Source organism: Mustela putorius, unplaced genomic scaffold (genome assembly GCF_011764305.1).
Source record: "Mustela putorius furo isolate JIRA1106 unplaced genomic scaffold, ASM1176430v1.1 tig00000127_pilon_pilon_pilon, whole genome shotgun sequence".
Taxonomy (NCBI): domain Eukaryota; kingdom Metazoa; phylum Chordata; class Mammalia; order Carnivora; family Mustelidae; genus Mustela; species Mustela putorius.
Window position 1 is genome coordinate 12,291,006 of NW_025421288.1, and position 24,087 is coordinate 12,315,092.

General features: G+C 62.5%; 2 protein-coding genes across 5 annotated transcripts; both read left to right on the forward strand.

Annotated features, from left to right (window-relative positions):
* The first annotated feature begins 389 nt into the window (after positions 1 to 389).
* Positions 390 to 16,848, forward strand: ALDH3B1 (aldehyde dehydrogenase 3 family member B1). Of its 3 annotated transcripts, none has more exons than XM_004759546.3 (10): positions 390 to 544; positions 6,358 to 6,520; positions 8,486 to 8,596; positions 8,717 to 8,837; positions 9,118 to 9,203; positions 9,676 to 9,757; positions 12,159 to 12,545; positions 12,914 to 13,080; positions 15,701 to 15,800; positions 16,278 to 16,848. In XM_004759546.3, the coding sequence occupies exons 1-10, from the start codon at positions 396 to 398 to the stop codon at positions 16,466 to 16,468; spliced, it is 1,557 nt and encodes a 518-aa protein (XP_004759603.1). In that variant the 5' UTR covers positions 390 to 395; the 3' UTR covers positions 16,469 to 16,848. The 3 variants fall into 3 exon arrangements, with proteins under 3 accessions (XP_004759603.1, XP_004759604.1, XP_004759605.1); XM_004759547.3 differs by lacking the exon at positions 390 to 544 and adding an exon at positions 1,636 to 1,730; XM_004759548.3 differs by lacking the exon at positions 390 to 544 and adding an exon at positions 4,304 to 4,378.
* Positions 16,849 to 18,097: 1,249 nt separating this feature from the next.
* On the forward strand, positions 18,098 to 22,254 carry NDUFS8 (NADH:ubiquinone oxidoreductase core subunit S8). 2 transcript variants are annotated; one of them, XM_004759549.2, is made up of 7 exons: positions 18,113 to 18,191; positions 19,299 to 19,356; positions 19,448 to 19,498; positions 20,068 to 20,157; positions 20,243 to 20,415; positions 21,823 to 21,951; positions 22,062 to 22,254. In XM_004759549.2, exons 1-7 carry the CDS (start codon positions 18,189 to 18,191, stop codon positions 22,191 to 22,193), a joined length of 636 nt encoding a protein of 211 aa, XP_004759606.1. In that variant the 5' UTR covers positions 18,113 to 18,188; the 3' UTR covers positions 22,194 to 22,254. The 2 variants fall into 2 exon arrangements, with proteins under 2 accessions (XP_012915499.1, XP_004759606.1); XM_013060045.2 differs by lacking the exons at positions 19,299 to 19,356; positions 19,448 to 19,498 and having other exon boundaries at positions 18,098 to 18,191.
* Positions 22,255 to 24,087: the final 1,833 nt, after the last annotated feature.

Below are 24,087 nucleotides of genomic sequence, written 5' to 3' on the forward strand. Positions count from 1 at the left end.
TTCCTCCCCAAAGAGCTATGCCCCGTCAGACCAGGGGAGCTTCACTGCCAGGCCAGGGGAGCACGCCTGTGCCAGGAGGCCAGGCCTCTTTGGAGAAGTCGAAGGCTGTTCCGAAATTCATGGCAAGTTCACAGGGCAGGGGGCTGGGGGTCCCTGCAAGGCGATCCTTGGCCCAGAAGCGTCCCTTCAGGATCCTCCAACACCCGTCTCCCCACCAGTGCCTCCCTAGGTGAGCCCCTGATTGGCTGTGTAGCCTTAGACCAGTGGCTGCCCCTCTCTGGGCCTGGGTCCCGGCTAAGCGCTGTCAGGCTCGGCCCCCGCCCAGCCCCGCCTGGCGCCTGCTCCGCCACTGCCTTCGCCTGGCTCAGCTCCAGACAGCAGGGCACGGCTGTCACATGCTGAACCACGTGACAGGCAGCGGCTGGGGGCTCCATCCCACGGGGAGGAAGGGGGCCTCTGCAGCCCCTTCCCCCTGTCCCAGCAGGCTGAAGCCTCCAGGGGAGCCAGAGCAGGTGTGGGCCAGGAGACCTCTCCTGCCCCTCAGGTAGGCAGGGGCCGCGGGAGGGCCGGGGCGGCGAGAAGCATCTCCCAGGTGCCGGGGTGGCCCAGAGGCCCCAGGCCAGGATACCAGGCAGACACCCGGGGCACCAAGACAGAGGGGTAGTGGTGGGCCCAGGGTGGCAGGCACGGGACGAGGGCACAAGGGATGCTCTGCCCCGTACCTGTAACCTGATCACCTGCCTGTCTGACACCAGCGGCTGCTCGGGAACCAGCCCCCTTTGTGGCGCAGGTGTGCGTGGGGCAGGGGCCCCGCTAAGACAGAGGAAGGCCCCCTTGGCACAGCTCAGGCCCCAGAGGAGCAAGCTCAGAGGAACCACCGTGGGGACACTTACCATGACAGCTGTCCTAGAGGGCAGAGGGTGGATCGCTACCTTCAGAGGTGGGCGGGGACCTCTCGGGACGGTCGGTCGCGGCCCCTCCGCCCCAGAGCGACCACCCAGAGCGACCAGCTTCCGGTGTGCGCCCCAGCCCCGCCGTCCGTGCCCTGTGGGGTCAAGTCCGGTCGCCTCTCTGGGGTTCCTGTTTTCTCCTGGTGAAATGGCAGGGTGCAGGGTGACCTGTTCTGAGAGGGGGTCCTGGGTGAGGTGGCATCGATGGACATAGCTGCGGGGAGAGCTCGGGAACGGAGGGGTCCGCGGGCTGGGCCCTGACACTGTCTTTCCGGGCTCCAGCCCTCTCTGGATCCCTGCTCTTCATTTTGCACCTGGAAAACCAAGGCTCCCAGGGGCATGGGGGGTGGGAGGGCGGTGGTGTCGGGGCAGGGCTTCCCTGCTACTCCAGGCAATTGGACGCCACCCCGTGGCGTTGTAATTCCCAGGCCCACAGCCCCGGGCTGTCCTCCTCCAAGCTGGGCCTGGGTCTGGTGAGACCTTGGGCTGGATCCCTCAGCTCAGAGCTCCCTGAACACCTGCTGTGTGGCCCCGGAATCGGGCTGGCCCTCTCTGGGACCTGGCTCCTTCTCTGTGGTCCGGGAGAGGATCCAGAGGCCCCTGAGAGAGAGGTAATGAAATCTCTGCCGGCAGCTTCCAGCCGGCCCAGAGCCAAGGTCAGGCAGGAGGCCAGGGCAACCCCGCCCTAGCGGCCCGCCCAGCCTCGGACATTTCATAACGACCGGGCATTGGGGCAGAGCGGGGACGGCCAGGAGGAAGGGCAGCTTGGCAGGGCCGCAGGTACGCTGTCCCAGGGAGGCGGGGATGAGTCCCCAGCAGCCAGGGCCCAGGACCAGGCTGGTGGGCTTGCTCGGGGACACCAGGCTGGGGGCTGCCTGGGCAGGCCTGGCCACTGGAGGCCACACACACAGGCTGGCTTTGTCTTCCAGGAGCTCCTCTGCCTGCCTGGGGAGAAAGGGGAAGGGGGAAGGAACTTCCTCTGCTCAGACCTAAGAGCTGGAGAGGGAGGGGCTAAGGAGAGGCTCTGGGGCCCTGAGGCTGGTGGCCGGCAGCTGTCCTTGTTTTGTCTCTCTTTGTCCTCTCATTGGGGTCACAGCACATCTTTTCTGGGGCTGAGGGCCGCAGCTCTGGACCTGGCTGCCCCAGGAGGGAATACACCCCCATCCCTGGTGGGAGAAGGGGGCAGGGGATGGGGGCGGGGCAAGCATCCATCTGGCAACACAGAGTTTCTGGGCGCTGCTACGCGAGCTCGGTGCTGGGGCCAGAGTACCCACTAACTATGGCACATCCCGTTCTTGGGAGCGGGCTCTGCCAGGATCCAGGAAAGAGGGATGAGCCAGACTCTGCCCTGCCTGGAGGAGGGGTTGATCATCAGAAGGTCTCAGAGCAACAGGGGAACTCTCCGGGGAACTCTCTGGGGTGGGGTTGGCTCCTCCCACAGGCTAAGGGTTGATCTCCAGTTCCCCCAGCCCCCATTGTAGGGAGGGGACTCTGCCAGAGCTTCTGGAGAGCCCATGAAAAGCCAGGTTCAGGCTCCAAGGGGAGATCAGATTGGAGACCCTGGGGTAGCAGGGCTGTGGGGTCATCAAGGCTGGCACTGTGACCTCCACTCTGGCAGCCTGATCGAGGACCCCCCCAGACCCTCAGAGCCCCAAGTTGTTTATCTCTCTCACCCCTACATGGCTCTCAGGTTGATGTCTTTTCCTCCCTCGTGCCCACACTGGGCCAAGTTCTCTCCTTGGGCTCTTCCCCAAGGTCTCCTCCCCGGAGCCCCCTTGGCACAGCTGTCCTTCACAGTCTGTCTGAGTCGTGCTCGTTCAGAGCCACGGTCACCGAGCACTCGCAGGGCTCGGCCTCGCACACAACACTGCGTGCCTGAATTCTCCCAACAGCGCCCTGGGGCAGCTACGTACCATCCCCATTTCTCAGATGGGGCAGGAAAGCCGCAGGGGAGCCAAGCAACCCGCTCAGGGGCTCCTAGCTCACAAACAGGCTGCCGGGATTCGAGCCCAGACCTCCAGGCCCCGACGCCATACCGAAGGGGTGTTCTTAGGGAGGCTCTTGGGGTCTCAGTCCGTTGAGCATCTAACCCTTGATCTCAGCTCCTGTTCTGATCTCAGGGCTGTGAGTTCAAGCCCCGTGCTGGGCTCCACACTGGGTATGGAGCCTACTTTAAGAAGGAGGGGGGGGGTTCCCTTAGGAGGCTTCCAGGACAGCTCAGGACGTGGAAGCAGTGAGAATGACAGAGGCTGGTTGGGGAGCAGGGGGGGCCGCTCCATGGAGAGCACATCACAGGACGGGCCACCTCGTAGGGCGGGGGGTGGGACAGTAGAGTCCCAGTGATGCTTTGGAGCCAGCAGACCGGCGTGCCCAGCTGACTCACCCCCTCCCTGACGCCATGCGATCTGTCTGGGCCTCAGCTTCCCCCAGGGGAGCCGTGCAGACACCCACGTCAGGCTGACCGAGGTCGGCATGTGTGGTCAGTGCCTGCTCATCGTGATAGCTAGAGGAGTCCCTGGGCCAAGGCCTTAAGGGGATGTGGCTCATCTTCCCCCAGCCTCCAAGTCAAGGGAAACAGGCCTGGCCCTTGTCATTCTCTGCTGTCTTGGCCCCTCCTACCCCATCCACCGGCCCCAGGAGCCGCAGGTCAAGAACACATGCGGCACGGCAGGTGGCTGAAGCCGGGGCCCCTTAGTGGGCGGCGGACCCTTGGGCCCACCAGCCGCTGGGACCTTGGCAGTCAGCCAGAGGAGGTCCCAAGGGGAAGCAAGGCAGGGACTAGTGGGAGTAATGGGGAGTCAGAGGCAGAGCGGGGTACAACCAGTGCGTCTTCTCACCCTCAAGGGCGGTGCCCAAATCCAGCCATGTGCCCCTGCTCCCTGTCTCTGCATCTGCAGTTCAGGCCAGACCCCTGAGGCGTCCCCTCTCCCCAGGGGTCAGGCTGCCATGTAGGGGGATGGAGGGTGGGGGGGGGGCAGCCCTCTGTTCCTCCAGATTCCTTCGCATCCTGGTTTCCAGGGTAGAAAAGGGGGGTGGTCTTGGGTCACCTCCTTGCCCTCTCTGTGCCAAGACGTCCCTCTCCTTGCGAGGGAGAAGACGGTGCCCTCAGCAGGCTGTTGTAGGGGTCAAATGTGTCACGCAGGCACAGGAAATGTCATTCAACATCCTTATGAACTTCCACAATATCACATGTTCCCAAGGGGTGGGGGTCGGGGGGGGAGGTGGGCTCCAAGACCCCAGCCCAGACCGATCCAGGAAGCCCCACATCTGTGTCCTTTGTGAGGTCACAGACCCAGGCTCCCCCAGGAGGTGGCCTGGGCTCCTGGGCACACCTGGGCGGTACCCAGCTTCCCATCCCCTCACGGGCATCCCGTGATCCCTCTGTCCAGATTGACCAATATTGGGTGAGTCGGCCGCAGTGTTGCCAGGTGAGGCTGCTGGAATGTTCCGTCCAGCACCCCCACAGAGCTCCCCTCCCTTCCCTCGCCCAGAGGTGTGCTGTTCCAGTTACGTGCCTGACATTTTTGTGGGATCTGCAGACGTAGCTTATGAAAAGGCACAGAGCCCTTGGGGGGCAGATGAGGTGGGCGCACTCTGTACTCCACACCCATCCGCAGGGGTCCGGAGGGGCCCACGAGACAAAACAAGGAGTGGCAGCGGGTGGAGAGAAAGAAATGCTGGCTGGGAATTTAGTGACCCCAGCCGCGGCTGACCTCTAGCCCGTGCACCGCGGCCATGGCTTTAGGGGGCCTGATGTCATTTGTTTGTTGGGACGATGGCAAGTGCTGTTATTATTCCCACTTTACAGACAAGGAAATTGAGGCAGAGAGATGAGTGGCCTGCCCAAGGTCATAAGGCCAGAAGGAGGCCGAGCCGGGGGTGACAAGCCCAGATGGCAGCTCTGGAGGCCGGGAGGGCCTTGGCACTGCCCGGTGTCCCTTCCTCCGAGAGGCGCGTGGGGTCTGGGGGCAAGCCTGGGGCCGAGAAAGGCTCTGAGAATGTCCCCTCTCTGCTACGCTGGCACTGCCTCTGGGTCCCATGGGATCTGTCTTGTGCCCCCAGGCAACTGCTTCGTTCTCCAGACCAGAGCAGGAGGCCTGTGGGGTCAGCCTGCCCCTCCCCCATCACGCCCAGGGCTGCAGCCAGACTCTCGGCACAGAATTCCCTTCCGGCCGGGCCATTCTATTTGGCTGGAGCAGGCTCAGCTCTCGAGACCATGGATCACTCCAGAAATCTGAGGGCCGTGGGGCAGCCACTTAACAACAGCTGGCAGCTTTGGGCATGCTGACACCTGGCCCTGGGCTCAGAGCTGGACAGCGTGGTCTCCTCTTTGAAAAACAGCCTGTCAGCTGGTGGCCGCTAGCGTTACCCTCCCTGACAGATAAGGAGGCCAAGACCTAACTCGGGCAGGGAGGCAAAGAGGGGCCAGCGGGAGAGAGGATGGAACCCCCTCCCCATGTGAAGGAGTAATCAGGGCGAGCTGCCTAGAGGAGGCGTTCACCAAGCTGAGACCTGAAGGGAAGGGAGTCAGAGAGGGCAGGAGGAAAGGGTCCCCACGGGTCCTGGGCACCAGGCCAAGAAGCAAGTACGTCACCCTGCTCCTCTGATGAGTTTCGAGTAAACAGGTGGCAGCCCGGGGGACTGTGGGGACCCCACCGGACCTCCCGCCCAGGCTGCTGACAGCATGGAGGCATCGGGGGCCCCCCAAGCCCCTGCCGCCTACTGTTCCAGCTCCTCCAACACTGGGGCTGGTGAGAGGGGCAGAGACAGTGGAAGCCACCGCCCAGGTCCCCCAGGTCCCCCAGCCGCCCCCCCACCCCGTGCTGCCACCAGCCAGCCTGGCTTCCCTAGGCAGTGCCCCCAGGAGAGGGGCAGGAGGCGCAGCGTATTCTGTGTCTGGGTTGTCCCCCAGTGGCGGGGATGGTAGCTGTTGGTGGACTGTCCTCTACTTGCCGAACTCTTCCTGGTTACTCCACACAGACCTGGCAGGGAGGAAGGCGGCCCCATCTCCATGAGGGGCACCGGAGTGGGAGGGGGGCCATGGCTTGGGGCTCATTTCCGTGTGGCAGGGAGAAATGAGGTTCCCCGGCTGCCAGCCTACCTTTTGGGGCTCTGGGGTAGCTGCTCCCAAGCACCACCCCCCACCCCGCGTGCTCTCCTGCCCCCAGCCCAAGGTCCAGGGCTCTCCCGCCCACTGGCCAAGGGAAAGGGATTGGGGGTCCATCAGAATGTGTGTGTGTGTGTGTGTGTGTGTGCGCACGTGTGTAGAGGGGGCAGCCCCGGCCCTCTGGGGTCACGCGGGAGTCCTTGTGGGAGTGTCCGTGAGCCCACAGAGGTACAGCCAGGGGCACAGGGAGGATGCCCGAGAAGGTGGGGAGCCCCGGCCCACGCTGCCCCCTCCCTGCAGGATGGACCCCTACGCGGACACCCTGCGGCGGCTGCGGGAGGCCTTCAGCACAGGGCGGACGAGGCCCGCCGAGTTCAGGGCGGCGCAGCTCAAGGGCCTCCGCCGCTTCCTGCAGGAAAACCAGCAGCTTCTGCAGGAGGCGTTGGCGCAGGACCTGCACAAGGTGGGCGGGGCCGGGGGTTGGAGGCGGGGCCGGGGGCCTGGGACACGCGGGATGGGGGCCGCAGCTTCCTCCCTGAGCAGGGACTAAGGCCATGCAAACCCCACTCCCTTCCCTGTGCCCGCACGGCCTCTTCGCCTCTTCCGCAGCGTCTGTCCGCGCATTTACCCTCTGCCCCACAACGCCGTACTGAGCACCTACCATGTTCCGGGTCTCCTGTTCTAGGCCAACGGGGTACAACAGAAAGTGAACCAAAATCCTTGTGCCCAGGGAGCTGGCCTTCCGGAGAGTGGCACAAAACAACAGTAAAGAACTAATTGTATAGTATATTGGATGGTTTCAAGTGCCATGGAGAGACACTCCCGGGGTGAGAGGGGCAAGAGCTCGAACCAGGAGCAGGGCGGTGTTTTACATGTGGGAGTCAGGGGCAGTTTCTCTGAGGAGACCTGCGGGAGGGAGAACTTTGGAGGAAGAACTTTGGAGGAAATGGCAGCAGGCACAGCATGTGCAAAGGCCCTGAGGCAGGCGGCCTCTGTGCTTGAGGAGCAGCAAAGAGGCCAGCATACCTGGAGGGTAGTGAGAGATGAAGAGATGCACAAAAGATAGATCCAGGGAGGCGGGTCACACCATGTCGTGCCTCGTGCACCACAGATGAGTTCAGTTTCACTCAGAAGGTTGGGTCATTGGCCTCTCTCCAAACCTGCAGGCCTGAGGGCTCGGCTCCTCCCAATCTCAGTAGCAGCATTTGCTTCTGGACAACCTCCCACTGCCTCAGCCGACAGGGCCCAACCGCTTGGCTGCTCGTGCCCCAGGGGGTCCTTCTCTGGACAAAATGTCCTCTGCACCTGCCACCAAGGCCACGGTGTCCAGACCCACCCCCAGGCTCCCCGGGCCCCTCAACGCCTGGAACTCCTCACGGCCAGGCCTATGCCTCTTTGCCGCCGGGTGAGGTGCCACCCTTGCAGTGGGCCTGCAGGTTCCACCCAAGTCACGATAGAGACCCCGGGGCCAGCGGAGCCGGGGTCCTTCAGTAGCTTCCTTGGGTAGCTCCCGAATTACAGGCACGCTGCCAAGTGTCCGCCCTGTCCCCAGAGCAGTCATGGACTTTGAGACTAGTGCCTCAGGGCATCTAGGGTCATCCCTTGGGGACAGCAAAGTGTGTCCACAAGGACTTACCTTGAGGATGTGGCTTCCTGGTGATGCCTGCTCCCTTTCTCAGTGTCCACAAACCTGCCCTTAACTGTGATGCCCCGGGACTGTAGCCAGTTGAGGCCCAGGCTTCCTTGTCAGCAGTTTCTGGAACCATCTGTTTTCCCATGAACCTATGAAACCAGGGTTCTCTCCTCGACAGTCCTCACCCCTGCCGCCTGGTGCCATCACCTCACCCAGTCTGCTTCTTGCTAACTAGGAACACAGCAAGCCGGCGCCCACCTCAGAGCCTGGAATTTTCTGTCTCCACATATCCGCGGGCTCACCCCCTCCCAGTTCTCACCACTCAAAGGTCACCTCATCCCAAGGCTGGCACTGATAATCTTGTATAAAGCAGAGTACACACACACACACACACACACACATACATGAGCACACACAGGTGCGCACACACGCATTCGCGGACACCCATGCACTCACGTGCGTGTGCCCGTGCACAGCCCCCAACACACACACACACGCACACACACACACACAATGCGCGCACACCACACACTCCAGCAGTCTCTGTTCCCTATCCCCTGTTTCACTCCCATGGCTCTGGTCACATCGGTGTTCTCTGTGTCACAGCGGCTGTCCCCCTCCGACGTCCGCTCTGTGGGGCAGGCTCTCTGGGCCCAGTGCTGTCTCTCCCTGCTGCATTCCTAGCACAGGAGGGACTCCCGAGGGCTGGAAGCCCTCATTGAACACGGAGTGCGTGAATGAAGGAGCCGACTGGGGTCCCCCAGCCCGAACCCTGCCGCTGTCTCTCCCCTGCAGTCAACCTTCGAGGCAGAGGTGTCTGAGATCAGAATCAGCGAGAGCGAGATTGACTTGGCCCTCAGGAATCTGAGGTCCTGGATGAAGGATGAGAAAGTGCCCAAGAATCTGGTGAGCTGGCCCCGGGGAGGGAGAGGGCACACGGACAGCCTCGCCCACTGGAGGGTGGCACAGAGGCCCTGGGAGTCTCAAGGCCCCACCACTCACCACCACCCTGGCCCTGGGGCCCAGGCCACGCAGCTGGACTCGGCCTTCATCCGGAAGGAGCCCTTCGGCCTGGTGCTCATCATCGCCCCCTGGAACTACCCGGTGAACCTGACCCTGGTGCCCCTGGTGGGTGCCCTCGCTGCAGGTAAGAGCAGTTTGGCCCTTCCCGCTGCCCGCTGTCCCCACCCTCAGGCCCCCTGGTGGCCCACAGAGCCTGTGAGCGGGGAGCTGGCCACGAGGGGCTAAGAAAAGCCGGTTCCCGCCTGGCCCAGCATCCCGGGGTGGTGGGGCCTCGGGCCTGTCAGTCACCTCTCAGCCAGATGCTTCTCCTGAGAGCAGAGCAAGGCCGGGCACCAGGGGCAGGGGCTGAGCGGAGGCGGGAGAGGCCGGCCCTCTCCCAGCGCTGCCCCTGCCCCGCCCCGCAGGGAACTGCGTGGTGCTGAAGCCTTCGGAGTTCAGCAGGAGCACAGAGAAGGTCCTGGCTGAGGTCCTGCCCCGATACCTGGACCAGGTGAGCCGGGCATGGAGTGGGCCCAGCAGCTGCACTGGGGTTCCGCAGGACCTGAGTTCCAGCCTCCGTCCTGCCTCCTTTGGGGTGTGCAGCCATGGCTGGGTCGCTGCCCTCTTTGCTGCCATCGAGTGAAACAGAGAGCCAGTGTGTCCAGCTGTGCTCTCGGGACCGTGGCCCCGGAACCTGCCTTCTGTCTTCCGGAGCCTGCCGGAGCCTGTCTTCTGGGCAGCCCTGACCACACCCCCACCCTGCCTGCCGCCTGTGCACCCCTCAACCCCAGCCGGGCCCTAACCTCACACCTTCCGGGCTGGGACTGCGGGGGACACCGGGCAGCTCCCTGCTCCCATCTGGCCCATCTAGGTCCCTGGAATCTGTGGGTCAGGTCCAGCGGGGGGGAGCACACAGGGAGATAGCCCCCTGCGTTCCCCAGGCTGGGGTCCCAGAGGGAGCCGTCTGCCACCCTGCCTTGCAGAGCTGCTTTGCCGTGGTGCTAGGAGGGCCCCAGGAGACCGGGCAGCTGCTGGAGCACAAGTTCGACTACATCTTCTTCACGGGTGAGGCCAGGGTGCCCGCGGCATGCAGGGCTTGGGGGCTCTGCATGGGGATGGTGGAGCGCAGCCACCCCCTCAGGGTGCTTGTCCCCAACCCTGGGAGAGGCCAAGGGACCCATGCGCACAGACAGCCAGGAAGGAAGCAGGCTGGCTCCAGGACAAGCTTGCTCTGTGCTCCTTGAGCAGGCTGGGGAGCAGCCCTGGCCCCTGGGACCCTCCAGGCCCCTTCCCTGGTCACGGTCTCGTGGATGACAGCCTCTGCCCGTGCCGAGCTCCCACTGTGACAGGCTCCCCCCTGGAGACCTTATAGACCACCCACTGGTCTCAGGACCTTATACATGATCCTACTGACCCAGGGCCCTGTGGCGGGCTGGACAGATGAGGCTTTGGAGGACAAGGTAATGACGAGCCATGGCACCCAGCTGGGGTCACTTCGGGGACCAGGATTGGGGAGGCTGGATTTTCCTCCCAGGCCCTCAGTGAGAATCGCTTTCTGCGGTCCTCTGCCATCTCCCTGGCACGTGCCCATGAGGCCCAGACACCACCTGGCTTCAGGTGACAGGATCGGGGTGTGTGTGTGTGGGGGGTCCCATAAGGGTCACAGAGCCAGAGAGGCAGGGAGCCGTGTTCCCTGGCCGAGGTTCTGGAGGAGAGAGAAAGCAGACAGGGCGGAGAGCCGCTTCGGGGGCCTCCTGCTCACTGGCCTCGTGCCTGTACACCTTGTCCACGCCAGAGCAGGGGGAGTTTGGTCTCTGCCTTTCTCCCCACAAACCCTGCCACAAGCCCAGGACAGGGCCCATGGGCCCCCAGCTTGGCGGCCAGGGAGCCTGCTACAGAAGCAGGGGGCGGAGTCCTCAGCTGGTCCTGTAGATTCCTGGTGGCTGGAGGGTGGGGGGAACACGGGGAGGGGTGGTCCGCCTTCCACCATCACACCTGGCACCTCGGCGGGCTTTGGGCCTTTGACTCGGGCCAGGAACCCGGGCAGCCTGCGCAGAGGCTGGGAGACTGACCAGGACCTAGTCTGCCATGAGTCCCTGACTCCTGCAGGACTGTCCTTGTCTGACGACAGTCACAGATCTGTCTTGAGGGTATGTGAACTTGTGGAAGGCTTTGTCACAGCCCGTGGCCAGGCGAAGCATCCATTCACTTGCTCGCTGTTTTCTGAGGGAACATGCCCTGTCCAGACGCCGTCCTAGCCTTGCGATAAAGCGAGGGCTGAGGAGACAGAGCCTCCCTGCCGGGGGAGCTCATGCTATAACAAGGGGACAGGGGACAGAGAATTGAACAGCGGGCCCTTGGAAGGGACTCTGGCAGGGAAGCGTGATAGGATTCAACAGACAAGGGGAGCCTCATAGACAAGGAGATGTTTCTGAAAGACAGGAGGACCCGAGGGAGGTGAGGACAGGTGAGGGGATGTGGGGGGGACTGGAGCAGGGTGGGCCGGGGGGAAAGGGCAGGGAAGCTGGGCCAGGCTAGAGCAGGGACATCAGGCTCCCAGGTGGTGGCCGGAGAGGGCCATCCCAGCAAAAATGGCAGCACAGGACCCTGGGCCAGGCATGGGCAGGGACATCTTGGATACAGGGAACTTTCGGTGAGGGGGAGGTGGGATGGAGGGGACTGTGGGACCCTGGAGCTGGGCAGGTGGCCACTTCAGCCAAAGGCCAGGAGCAGAGGGAAGGGGGGGTGGTTAGGGTGGTGTAGCCGCCAGGTTACGTCAGAGAGAAAGACCCAAACGGCAGCCCTTGGAGCTGGACTCTGGCTTTGGACCAGAGCAGTCTCTGCCAGTTCTGGAGACGGGAGAGGTAGGGGGGATGGAGCGGGGCAGGCCGGCAAGAGTCACTGGCAGGGGGGCACCTGGCTGGCTCAGTCGTTAAGCATCTGCCTTCCACTGAGGTCATGATCCCAGAGTCCTGGGATCAAGCCCCACATCAGGCTCCCTGCTCAGTGGGGCCTGCTTCTCCCTCTCCCTCTGCCCTCCCCCACCTGTGTTCCCTTTTTTGCTGTGTCTCTCTCTGTCAAGTAAATAAATAAATCTTAAAAAAAAACAAAAACAAAAAAATCACTGGCAGAGGGAGCCGGGGATCAGAAGCAGGGCAAGGGGCTCCTGAATTTCTAACAAGGCAGGTCAGGAGAGGGAGCCAGGGACCTGGCCTGTGCTCTGTGCAGACCCCTCCATGGATCCCGCGTGGCTGGGCTGGGCTGGCCGAGGCTGTAAGCAAGGTGCTGGTGCAGACACCGGCAGGGGAGGGCCAGGGGAGGGCTGGCATCCTCCAACTCCACCACCTCTCCAGGGAGGTCAGGCCAGGGCCTGAACTCCCCCGCCAGGGGTCTCAGCCCACAAGCGGAGGCCATCTCACCTGGCTGAGGTGACTGAGGGTCACCCTGGTTTCTTTCCACTGCCCAGGGAGCCCCCGTGTGGGCAGGATCGTCATGGCTGCCGCCGCCAAGCACCTGACGCCCCTCACGCTGGAGCTGGGGGGCAAGAACCCCTGCTACGTGGACGACGACTGCGACCCCCAGACCGTGGCCAACCGCGTGGCCTTTTTCCGCTACTTCAACAGCGGCCAGACCTGCGTGGCCCCCGACTACGTCCTGTGCAGCCCGGACACGCAGGAGCGGCTGCTGCCCGCCCTGCAGAGCGCCATCACCCGCTTCTACGGCGACGACCCCCAGAGCTGCCCGAGCCTGGGCCGCATCATCAGCGACAAGCACTTCCAGCGGCTCCGGGGCCTGCTGGGCTGCGGCCGCGTGGCCATCGGCGGCCAGAGCGACGAGAGCGAGCGCTACATCGGTGAGCGCGTCCTGTCGCCGCGCGGTCGCCGGGCGGAGGCCCTCCCAGGACAGGACGCGGGTCGCGCGTGGGCCTCGAGCCTGGGCCGCGAGCCCGGGCCCCGCCCTCGACACCCAGTAGCCCCGCCCCGCCCCCTCGTCGCCCCGCCCCGCCTCGAGGCTCCCAGGGCCCCGCGATCCAGCCCAGCCTGGACTCCTGCCTCCGCCACCTCTGCTCCACCTCGGCCCCCGCCCGGGCTGGACAACCCCTCGCCGTCCTTCCTGGGGGCCGCGGGGACGCTCTCTTCCCCTCAAGGCCCCTGAGCCCCGCCCGTGGCCCACCCCCACCCCCGTCTCGCCCCAGCGCTGAGGGGTCCCTTGTGCCCGCAGCCCCCACGGTGCTGGTGGACGTGCAGGAGACGGAGCCGGTGATGCAGGAGGAGATCTTCGGCCCCATCCTGCCCATCATGAACGTGAGGAGCCTGGACGAGGCCATCGACTTCATCAACCGTCGGGAGAAGCCCCTGGCCCTGTATGCCTTCTCCAACAGCAACCAGGTGGGGGCCCCAGGGGGCCCTGGGTGGGGGGCCCAGGCAGGGGGGGCTGGACAGAGATGGGGTCAGGGGCCACAGTGGACGGCGGACTGGTGACAGCAGAAGGGGAGATGGCTCCAGGACTGGAGTGGACCAAGGGGCCTGGAGGGAGGGTTGGGTGTCCTGCTTCTCTGGAGCAGTCACAGAAATTCTAGGGTTGGGCACTCTTGGTTCTGTCACTGTCCTTTCTGCCCCCAACCTAAGCAACAGTCTCCAGGGTTCATGTCCGCGGCTCCATCAGCACCCCGCTCTGTCTTCCTCATCATCTCTGCTGGCTGTCAAATGTCCCCTTCCAGTACTGGGCACACACGGAATGGCGTGGAATGACTAGGGGAGAATGAAGGACCAGAACACACAGGAGGGACGGTGAACCCCAGCCCCCTGCCCTGCTCAGCCCCTGGGGGCATCCTGGGAGCCTCAAGGGCAAAGGGCAGGCGTCTACAGCTCAGGGCACACCTTCCTCTCTCACACAGCTCTTAATGAGATCCCTCGGAGATTGGACAGTGTGGGTTTTTTCTTTTTTTAAGATTTTATTTATTTATTTGAAGAGAGAGAGCATGAACAAGGGGGAGGGGCAGAGGGAGAGGGGAAGCAGGCTCCCTGCTCAGCAGGAGCCCCGATGCAGGGCTCAATCCCAGAACCCTGGGATCATGATCTGAACCAAAGCAGACACTTAACCGACTGAGCCACGCAGGTGCCCACGCAGTATGTTTTCAGTAAACTCTTTATTTTGGAATAATTTTTTACTTTACAGAAGACAGAGATAGTCCAGGGAGTCCCAATATAACCCGCTACCAGTTTCCCCCATTTAAGGGCCCTTGTGTTCAACAAAACGAAGAGATGGTGCTTGGTCGGTTACTGTTAACAACACTCCAAATTCGATTTGAGCTTCACATTTTTCTTTCAGCCCAAAGAGCCCAGCGAGAGCCCTACATTGCCTTAGTTGGGGATCCTCTTGTCTGTCACCGCCGCTCAGCTTGAGAGGCGCTGACCAGGTCCCATGCAGCATGTCCCCAACCTCGGTGGTCTGGTGTTTGTCTCATAAAAGATTACCACGGAGGCGAGGGCTGGCCTCCGAGCTCCTATCAGGGATAGGGATCCACACATCACTGGTGAGGCCAAGGTCTCGGCTGCCAGGGGTCTCCACCAAGAGACCGACCCCTTCTTTGAGAGTAAGTCTCGAAGTCGAGCCCCCCTTCCATGGGATTGAGCGCCACCTGCTGAAGGCGGACACCTACTTCCATCCCCTGGAATCCGTAAGAACGATTTGGCTCTTGAATCACTTCTATCAGCAGGGACTCCCGTGCACCTGTTTCATTCTCCAGGTCACAATGCAACACTGCCTTGTGTCCTTGCTCAGGCTGTCCCTCTTCGGGCACTGGGAGCTGCTGTGTCCTTCAGTGTGTGTCCCCCCCCCCCATCCTTTTGTTTTCCAACCACTTCCTTCCTTTCAGGGTTCACGAGCTGCTTCGGCTCATCCCGTGTTTCCCTGGCCCAGCCCGAGTCAGTCATTCCTCCAAGGAGCCTTGCTCTATCTGGATAATAGTAACTTCAGAAAATTGACAATCCGGGTTTTTTGGAAAGGGGTCAATTTTCTCAACGCCCAGCACTGACTGGCCCCGGGGACCCATGGCCGCCCCCAACACGGTGACAACCTGCTCCCTCTTGTGTCACTATCATTACCCACCTCCACGTGATTTCTGAGCCCTGTGATGGGGCGGTTCCCTCTCACCACGCAGACCAGCCGTTAGCTCAGGATCACATGTCATAACTAAATATAGCCGAGTTTTCTGGCAATGACTATAGTGTTTACTGATCATTTCCCCTCATTCTTCCAATAAACCTATAGGTTAAAGAGAAAAGGGCTTCTTGGGGCACCTGAGTGGCTCAGTCCTTAAGCGTATGCCTTCAGCTCAGGTCATGATCCCGGGGTCCTGGGATCGAGCCCCGCATTGGGCGCCTGCTCCTCCCTCTCCCACTCCCCCTGCTTGTGTTCTCTCTCTCAGTGCCTCTGTCAAATAAATAAATAAAATCTAAAAAAAAAAAAAGAGAGAGAGAGAGAGAGAGAGAGAGAAAGAGAGAGAAAGGGGCTTCTTTAAGTAAAGCAAGGGCCACGTTCATGTTCCTAAAATGCACACCTGGCTTCATCACCCCATCTCAAGGTCCTCCCTGGGCTGCACACTGCACAGCCCAGCCCCTGGGTCTCTGCACCTGCCCTTCACTCTGCCTGGGGGGACCCCTTCCCCTGAGAGGCAGCAGTGGCATCACGTCCCTCCCTCGGGACGCTTCCCTGACTACCTGGCATTTCACCTTGAACTCTCCAGGTCCCCAGGGGACCGCTGAGCTTCCTGCCTCCCTCTTGGCCCTGCGTCTGTGTCACCAGCCCCCTTGCAAGGGCCACGCTCGAGCAGCTGCACCGGAAACATGTCCAGACTTGGGGGCTCGGGGGCAGGCTTCGACACAACCACACCTCCCCACCTGTGACACTCCCAGGGTGGCCAGACTCTTCCACCCTGCGGGGTCCTGCGGGCTGGCCTCTGGCTGCCCCGCCACAGGGCCTCATGGCTGTTCCCCTCCCCACCAGGTGGTCAAGCGAGTACTAGCCCAGACCAGCAGCGGGGGCTTCTGCGGGAACGATGGTTTCATGCACATGACCCTCGCCAGCTTGCCTTTCGGAGGAGTGGGTAAGTGCTGGCAGAGCCCCGCCTTCTCTCGCTGTCACTGGCCTGAGGGCACCCCTGCCTCCATCCTGCAAAAACCTTACAGACCTGCCCCTGCATGTACATATGGATGGGGACCCATAAGGACACCATTTGGGGTTCTGGTACGGGGGCCAGCAGTGGTGCCTGGTCCTGGAGGCCCACACAGACCCGGCGTCCACACTCAGTCCACCCCCACCCCCGGACAATTTGCCAGGCCCTCTGGACAGTGGCTTGGGTGCCTAGTGTGGGCAGGTGCCCATCTCTGGCTCTCCCATGCCACTGAAGAAGCGGTGGGATCAGAGAGGATCATGGCTACCCCATATCACACAGAAGGCCCATTTCGCAGACGGGGAAACCAAGGTCCTACTGCGTGTGACCGACTGGCAGAGCCCAGGTGTGTCTGACAGCCTCCCGCTGGCCGCTGCGGGGCTGACTGGCGTGTCCCATGTCGCCCTGCAGGTGCCAGTGGGATGGGCAGCTACCATGGCAAGTTCTCCTTCGACACCTTCTCCCACCACCGCGCCTGCCTGCTGCGCCACCCCGGGCTGGAGAAGATCTACTCCATCCGCTACCCGCCGTACTCGCCTCGCAACTTGAGGATGCTGCTGGTGGCCATGGAGGGTCGCAGCTGCAGCTGTACCCTGCTCTGAGCCCAGCTCACACCTGTGAGTCCGCTGCCCCTGCCGCCTGCGGCTAGGGCAGATGTGGCCTGGCGCACACACCCAGGGGGGAAAGACCACAGCCCAGACCAGGGCATGCCCTGCTCCCTCCTGGGGCTTCTCTCTGGGAGCCCTCAGCCTGCTGCCTTCCAGCTTCCCTCAGCTGACCCCAACTAGGACGGACCAAGGCGAGGGAGCCTGGAAGACTATGTGGTAACCTGCCCCCGGTACCCACACTAGCCACCTGAGTCCTGGGGGAGGCCAGCAGGTGTGGACACTTCTGAGCCACCCCCCTTCACAACCAGCACCTCCGGACATCACTGTGGGGATTACATTTTGGAGTTTAATAATAAATGAGTCATTCATCCCAAGCTCCTGTCTCCTCCTTTGGGCGGTGTCCGTCTTTCTCCCCTCAGGCCTTCTTGGGAGTTCTGAGCACCTTCCTGTCCCCCCAGTGGCTGGCCCTGGGTGCCTTCCCCTTACCACGTCCCACACCAGAGTCACCCTCTCCTGCTCATCCTCCTGGGCCCTGATGCCATGGAATCATCCCTTACCCACTCAGCCACCAAACCAAAGCCCTGGGGCCCCCCGGCTCAACATCCCCTTCTCACCTCCCAAGTCCCACCTCTGAGCAAGTCCTGATGGTGCTATAAAGCTGCAGAACTTGCAATCCACAGACCTGGCCGCCAGGACCAGGGCCATCTGTCACCTCTCCTTTCCCCACAGGCCTGAGCTGAGGGCACTCCCTGATCTTCCCAAAGCTCACTCCGGCCATGCCACCCCCCCGCCCAGCCTGAGCCCCTCAGTGGCTCCCTGTGGCCCGGAAGTCAGGACCCACATGAATCCTTGGGGGCTCCTCCACAGCGCTGGGTCCCTGTCGTCCGTCTCCAGAGGACCTCTGCACGCACGCCCCGCATGCCTGCCCTGCCCTTGGCCGGCCCTACTCCTCGGAGTCAGCTGGGACATCGTACCATCCGAGAAGCCTTGCGAGAACGCCTCCCCCTCCCCAGCCCACCACCAACACACAGGAGTCCCCAAGGGCCTTCTCCGTGCCTGCCACCCACGGGGTCCCTCTGCCCCACGATCGATCCCCTGGGAGGAGACAGTTGGGTGGCCGCTGAGGGACAGGGATCCCGAGTCACACACACCCAGGTAGGACGCAGGCGGCCGCACTGTGCAGCTCTAACGCTTGGGCCAAGTTCCTAAACAAGTCCGTGCCTCAGTTTCCCCATCAATAAAGCGAGAATAATCCTCCACACGCGGCGCCTGGGTCAAGGTTTAGCACCGACCAGGCACGGCTCCCGCGGAATCTTTGCACCGACCACAATTCTCTGCACCGACCACAAATACCCCGCAGCAACCCAGCAACTCTCCTCCAACCCTCCGCACCAGGTCTGACCCGGAGCCGCTTCCTAAGCCACGCCCCGGACGTCCCGCCTCCAGTGGCTCAGGAGTCCTCGCTTATTGGCCTCCCCAATCCAACATGGCAGCGCCCTGCGCAACTTCAAGAGTTGGCTATCCCCTAGCCAGTCAAAGGAAAGATGCTTCTGGATCCCGCCTCTTTCAGCGGAGGCACTGGCCAATCAGATCACACCGTAAAAGAGGAGCGCGGAAAAGGTGAAACCAGCCGGCCCAATGGTAACGTGTCAGCGTGTAGGCTCCGCCTCTCGGCGGACAGGCCGCTCGGCAAGGGAAGGAGCGACAGCGCTTCATGGTAGGTGTTCGGGCTCAACTGTTAAAAGCCGGCCCTGGGCGGTGCGGCGTCGGGGGCGAGTGTGGTGCTCTCGTAAGCCCCGCCGGCTGTGCGGACGGGCTTCATCCCGACCTGCTCAGGGCCGGCGGTGCAGGTGTCCTTCAGCGCGCAGCGGGCGGACCCGGGGGCCGGCACCGCCAAGGCGCGTGCCCCGCCCGCGTCCGTGGGGTCGCAGGTCATGGGGAAGGTCGGAGAAGGTGTCAGGCTCCTGGCACTGGAGTCGGGGGTCGGAGATGGGCACGCGGGAAGGCACAGGCCACGGGAGGGCCACTTTTGAGCTTCGGCTAGGTGCCAGGCCCGGGACATATACAACCCCCTTCGTTCTCCTGACCCCCATTTCGCGGAGGAGAAAACGTGCAGGATGACCTCACCCGCCCAAGGTCACTTGGCAGGCAGGAGACCGTCCCAGAAGGACCTTGATGGTGGGGCAAGGAATTTGATCCCAAGGGTTATTTAAGCCTTTAAAGGGTTTCCAGAATGGGGGAGGGGGGACCTGCGGGTGTAAGGGGCGGAGCCTGGGTTCTCGTACTGGTCCCTCACCCTCCCCCATCCAGTGTGTGACTTTGGGCAAGTCACTTAACATGGCCAGGCTTCAGCTTCGCATCTGTGCCTCTCGTGGGGTCCTTGTGAGGACCGAATGATGGTGTGCGTGACACCACCACTACCACCACCACCGCCCCCCCCCCCCCGCCCGCCCCAGGACAGTGAGCTTTCAGCCCTGGTGGCTGCTATTGGTGTTGTCAGATCCCACGAGGATGAACAGGGAAGGGGACCGATAGGAGGCAGGAGCACTGGTCAGGGGAGAGAGGAGGAGGGATGGATTTTAAAGATTTCTTAGAAGGTGAGATCAGTAGGACCTGGATTCACACATGCCCCCTCACTCTTAGCCCAGCCTAGCTGGGTCGGGTTTGGAGGGCTGGGAGGTGCCACCCCTGTGCCTCTGTTAGGAATGGGGGTAAATCGGAGACCGAGTGACACAGCGGCACTGAGGTCCGGGCGCCCGCGGTACCACAGTACGTGGGGACAGGTCTGGGACCCACGCGTGCCTCTCCCTTTGCACCCCTGCAGATGCGCTGCCTGCGTGCACCCACGCTGCTTCGGGCTCTGGCCCAGGCTGCACGAGCAGGTAGGACCAAGGGAGCCTCTCCTGGGGCGTTGGGGAGCCCCGTCTCCTGACGTGAGGCTGCAGCTGCCTAACGCAATCCCTCTCCTCGCAGGGCAGCCCGCTGGCCGGAGCCTCCACGGCAGCTCTGGGGCAGCGACCTACAGTGAGTCTGGGGGCACCTTGAGCCGTGGGCTTTCCCGATCCTGAACCTGCCAGAGACGGGTGGAGGCCTAGGTTCTAGTCCCGGCTCTGCCTGAGGCTCCCCCTCTCTGAGCCTGTTTCTACTTTGTAACAGTGATCTAGACTGAATCTGATTCGCGAGGGCAGGCTCTGTCTGCGAGGGGGTGGGGAGGCTTCTCTGTGGCCGCACACTGAGCTCAGAGCTCCCCTGCCTGGGACAGGGAGGGAGGAGCTGCCAGGTGGGAGGCTCCGGGCGCCCATCCCCTTCGGCCAGGACCTCACCGCCCAAGCCCCTTCCCATCCCCCACCCCCAAACCTCTGGGCTTGGACCGCTGCCTGTACACAGGGAGACGTGGACAAGGACTGCCCAGAGCCAGAGACAGGCCTCGCAAGGCCCTTGCTGAGGCCAGAAGGTTTGATGAATGAACCAGTCCTTGGCGGGGGGGCAGCTGGAAGGAAGACGAGGCCTTATCTTCCTGAGTTGGATTCCTAGGGGAGGGACATGGGCCCGAGAGGCCCGGCCACAGCCCTCTCTGCCCACCTCCCCTGCAGAGTTCGTGAACATGCAGGAACCCTCGATGGACATGAAGGCGGTGACCGACAGGGCGGCTCAGACCCTGCTGTGGACTGAGCTCATCCGAGGTGGGCCCTGGGGGAAGGGGATGGGGGTGGGCACAGAGTGTTAGGGAGGCGGGGCTCCCACCCACCATGCCCCTGCTGCCCGCAGGCCTGGGCATGACCCTGAGCTACCTGTTCCGGGAGCCTGCCACCATCAACTACCCGTTCGAGAAGGGCCCACTGAGCCCTCGCTTTCGGGGAGAGCACGCGCTGCGCCGCTATCCGTCGGGAGAGGAGCGCTGCATTGCCTGTAAGCTTTGTGAGGCTGTCTGCCCCGCCCAGGTGAGCCCCTGACCCCTGCTGCCGGCCCCCCCAGCGCCTGCCACTCAGAGGGAAGCAGGGCAGTCTTGGACGCCCACCCCCCACTGGGAATGTGTCCCCGGGAAAGCCCCTTGCCCTCTCGGAGCCTTGTTGCCAGGCCAGTGCAGAGTCCCTGAGTCCTCAGAGGAAGGCTCGCAGCCCTGAGCCGGCCACATGACACCGGTGGGGCCTGCGGTCGGGGACCTGGTCAGTGAGCCACAGGGTGGTACCTGAAAGTCCGCTTTTGCCCTGAAGACGACAGTGGTTTTAGCGTTCTGCGACTGTGCCTGTCACCGGCCCCGAGGACACACGTGCCGCCCCTGAGGCCCTCACTGCCCCTGTCTCCTGCTCCCTTGAACGTCCAGCATTAGTTCTGGCGCTCCCAACCCTGAGTCAGGGCCCCTTAGTGGAGAAACAGATCCGGTTGGGGCGCAGTTGGTTTAAGCGGCCGATTCTTGGTTTCAGCTCAGGTCATGCTCTCAGGGTCGTGAGACCAAGTCCCACATCGGGCTCTGCTGTCCGTGGGGCGTCTGCTTGACTTATCTCTGCCTCTCCCCCTTACTTCCTGCATGCCCGTTGTCTCTCCCTCTCAAATAAATAAACCTTTAAAAAAAAGAGACACAGACGTGTGCAGTTGAGGCTCTTGGGCGGACCCATGGGTGTGCCCGGCAGTCAGGCATCCCCGGCACAGGGACCGCCCCCTCCCAGCAGCCTCCCAGGCCATGACCCTGGTTTCTCTGATCCCAGACACCTGTAGCCGTGACAGCCTTCCAGGTCGTGAGCCCCGTGGACAGATCAGCCGCTGTTCCTGCTCATGACTGACTTTTACAGCAACCCTAGGATATAGAGATTATTATCTCCGTTTTTATAAATAAGGAAACTGAGACCAAAGAAACAAGGCCACCAGCCTACGGTCCCACTGAATGATGAACATTACCTCCTGGGGACATATAAAGACCTTCGGCAAGCCCCCTTTGAACATCTTTCTGGCCATGGGAGGCTCCAGAGTGTCTCACTGCTGGCACCAGGCCGTACCCAGAAACTGAGGGTTAGGGACCTAGCTTTGAGTCTGGGCTTTGTGCGGCTTGGGGAAGCCCCTCAACATCTCTGAGCCTCCGTTTTCTTATCCACCCCCACCCCCCCACTGCCTGCCAGGGCCACCGGTGTGGCAGTGAACCCAGCAGCCTTCGGGCCTCCCCTCGGGAGACCTAGTGTCTCAGGCAGGAGATGCCCGGAAGTGGACAGAAATGTCAGCTAGGGCAGAATGACAGGGGTCTTTGGGGAAAGGTGTCAGGAGGGGTGCCTCAGGCCAAGAGTGGGTGGCCCCGGGGTGAGCCCCCAGGAGGGAGCAGACAGGAGCAGTTGGGGCACCCGGTACCCCTCCCGCAGGCCATCACCATCGAGGCTGAGCCGCGGGCCGATGGCAGCCGCCGGACCACGCGCTATGACATCGACATGACCAAGTGTATCTATTGCGGCTTCTGCCAGGAGGCCTGCCCCGTGGACGCCATCGTGGAGGTGAGCTGGCCTGTGGGAGTGGGGCAGGGCGGGGGCGGGGCCGGGGGCAGATGTGCTCCGGGGCGGGGGTGCGGGGGGCTTGATGCCGCTGCACCTGCCCCCGCCCGCAGGGCCCCAACTTCGAGTTCTCCACTGAGACGCACGAGGAGCTCCTGTACAACAAGGAGAAGCTGCTGAGCAACGGGGACAAGTGGGAGGCCGAGATCGCCGCCAACATCCAGGCCGACTACCTCTACCGCTGATGCCCCCGCCGCCCAGCTGGCCTGCAGCCACGCCACCCAATAAAAGAGTTCTGCCCTCCTGTCCCGCCTCCGTCGTGAATCCAGCAGTCCGGGCCACAAAGGTTCAGCCTGCGGGTCCCTCCCCTGGGCGGGTCCTTCAGGGAAGCTGGCGGAGGTGACCGCCTTCCGTGGGAGTCCGGGGGGCCGTGGCTGGGCCCCGGCACAATGCATCCTCCTGCATACCCATCTTCCTGGGCGTAGTCCCCCGGGCTTAGTCTCAGGTCGCTGTCCTGTAATCCTGGGTGTCCGGAGGGTCGGGCCATGCATGGCTACGGCCTTGAGGATGTCGAGTCTCCCGAGGCTTCAGGCAGAAGCCCTGTGAGTGGCAGAACCTCAGAAAGGCCAGGATGTCCTTGTTGGGGGCAGGGAGAGGCGTGCCTGGGGCAGCAGTCACAAGGAGGTGACACAGGCCCTGCTGTCCCTGAGCTGGCCTTGCCTCATCTCTCGCCACATCCCCTTTCTGCCCCAAGTTCCCCAGACCAGGCTGCGGGCTTGGCTGCTGGTGCTCGGAACTTCCCCTTCCCAGTCCCGGCAGTGTGTGGTTCCCCAAGCGGTCGTGTGCTAGCCCGGTGCAGACGGGACAGCCAGAACCTGCTCCCTGGGACCCAGTGCCTCGCAAAAAGGCTTTGGCTTGTTTGTACCTGTGAGCACGCCAGCTCAGAGAAGTGAGGGACTTGCTTGGGGTCACACAGCATGTGTCCGATGAAAACACTAGCTTAGGTCAGAGATCGGGGCCCCTCCGCTTCCATCATTTCCAAAAGTGCTCTTCACAAAACGCTAGCCTCCCGTGATGCCGTGTCGAAAGGAGAGAGAGGAGGATGTTCTGTGGACCGGTGTGGGAAATGCCGCAGGTGCCCTCTTTCCTCTGGGATAGACACCACCTGTGAGCACGTTCAAGGCTCTGAGAAGGCCTGTTGCACAGAGTCCTAGCCTTTCCCCAGCGCATTCCCTTTGTTCATGGCTGCTGGCACCTGGGCCATCTCCTGGTGCTGACGTGGTCCAGGCCCTGCTTGGGCCCCCACAGCCTAAGGAACTCAGCGCAGGGGTGAGGAATGCAGGGCCTGAAGAGAAGACCAGAGCCTAGGAAGTGTATGTGTGCCCAGGCCCCTGCAGGCCGCAGTGGCTGTGGGAGGCAGGAGCCCTACAGTCATCAGCTTGAAAATGCTACGTCACCTTGGATTGCACTTACCCCAGACACAACCAGCGTTTGCTGACTGTCACGGAGCCTGTATCTGTACACCGGTAAATAGAACACATTTGTGTAAAATGGGTCGGAGGGTCCCGCTCCTGACTTCATCCTTTCCCTTTCTGACCCCAAACTTTCTGTGTGTTTCGGGAGCGCACCTCCGATGCCATTTTGTAACAGTGGGGTTCCGGTTTCCCCTGCACCAGAAAGTATTGACCTCAGTTTGGTTGAAGCCCCACCAGGAAACAGACCTACGATATCCCAGAACTGGGTCATCCCCTTTTCTGATGATACTGACCTTGGCTGTAACTTTCCACCCCCAGCGCTGGGGCTTGCTTCATTTGCCCACAGCTCCCTTACCCCTCAGAGGACCTTGCCATGTGAAGTTCAAGGATCACCAGAGCTGAGAGGCCCCTAGTCCTTCCTGTCCCCAGTGGGTATGGTATGGTCCTGGTCTGTCCAAAGTGCAGGCAGCTGCATTCGTGAGCCTCCGTTCAGGGGTGCTGGGACATGACCAACCGTGGGGAGCTAATCAGCAAAGTCACACGCCCCTGGCTGTAGGAAGAGCAACAACTACCATTGGGTGCACGGAACATCACAAGTCCGGCCCAGCCCTCAGTGTCCTGCTGCTGCTTGGGAAAAAGGCCCGCAGAGAGCTGCACCCACCCA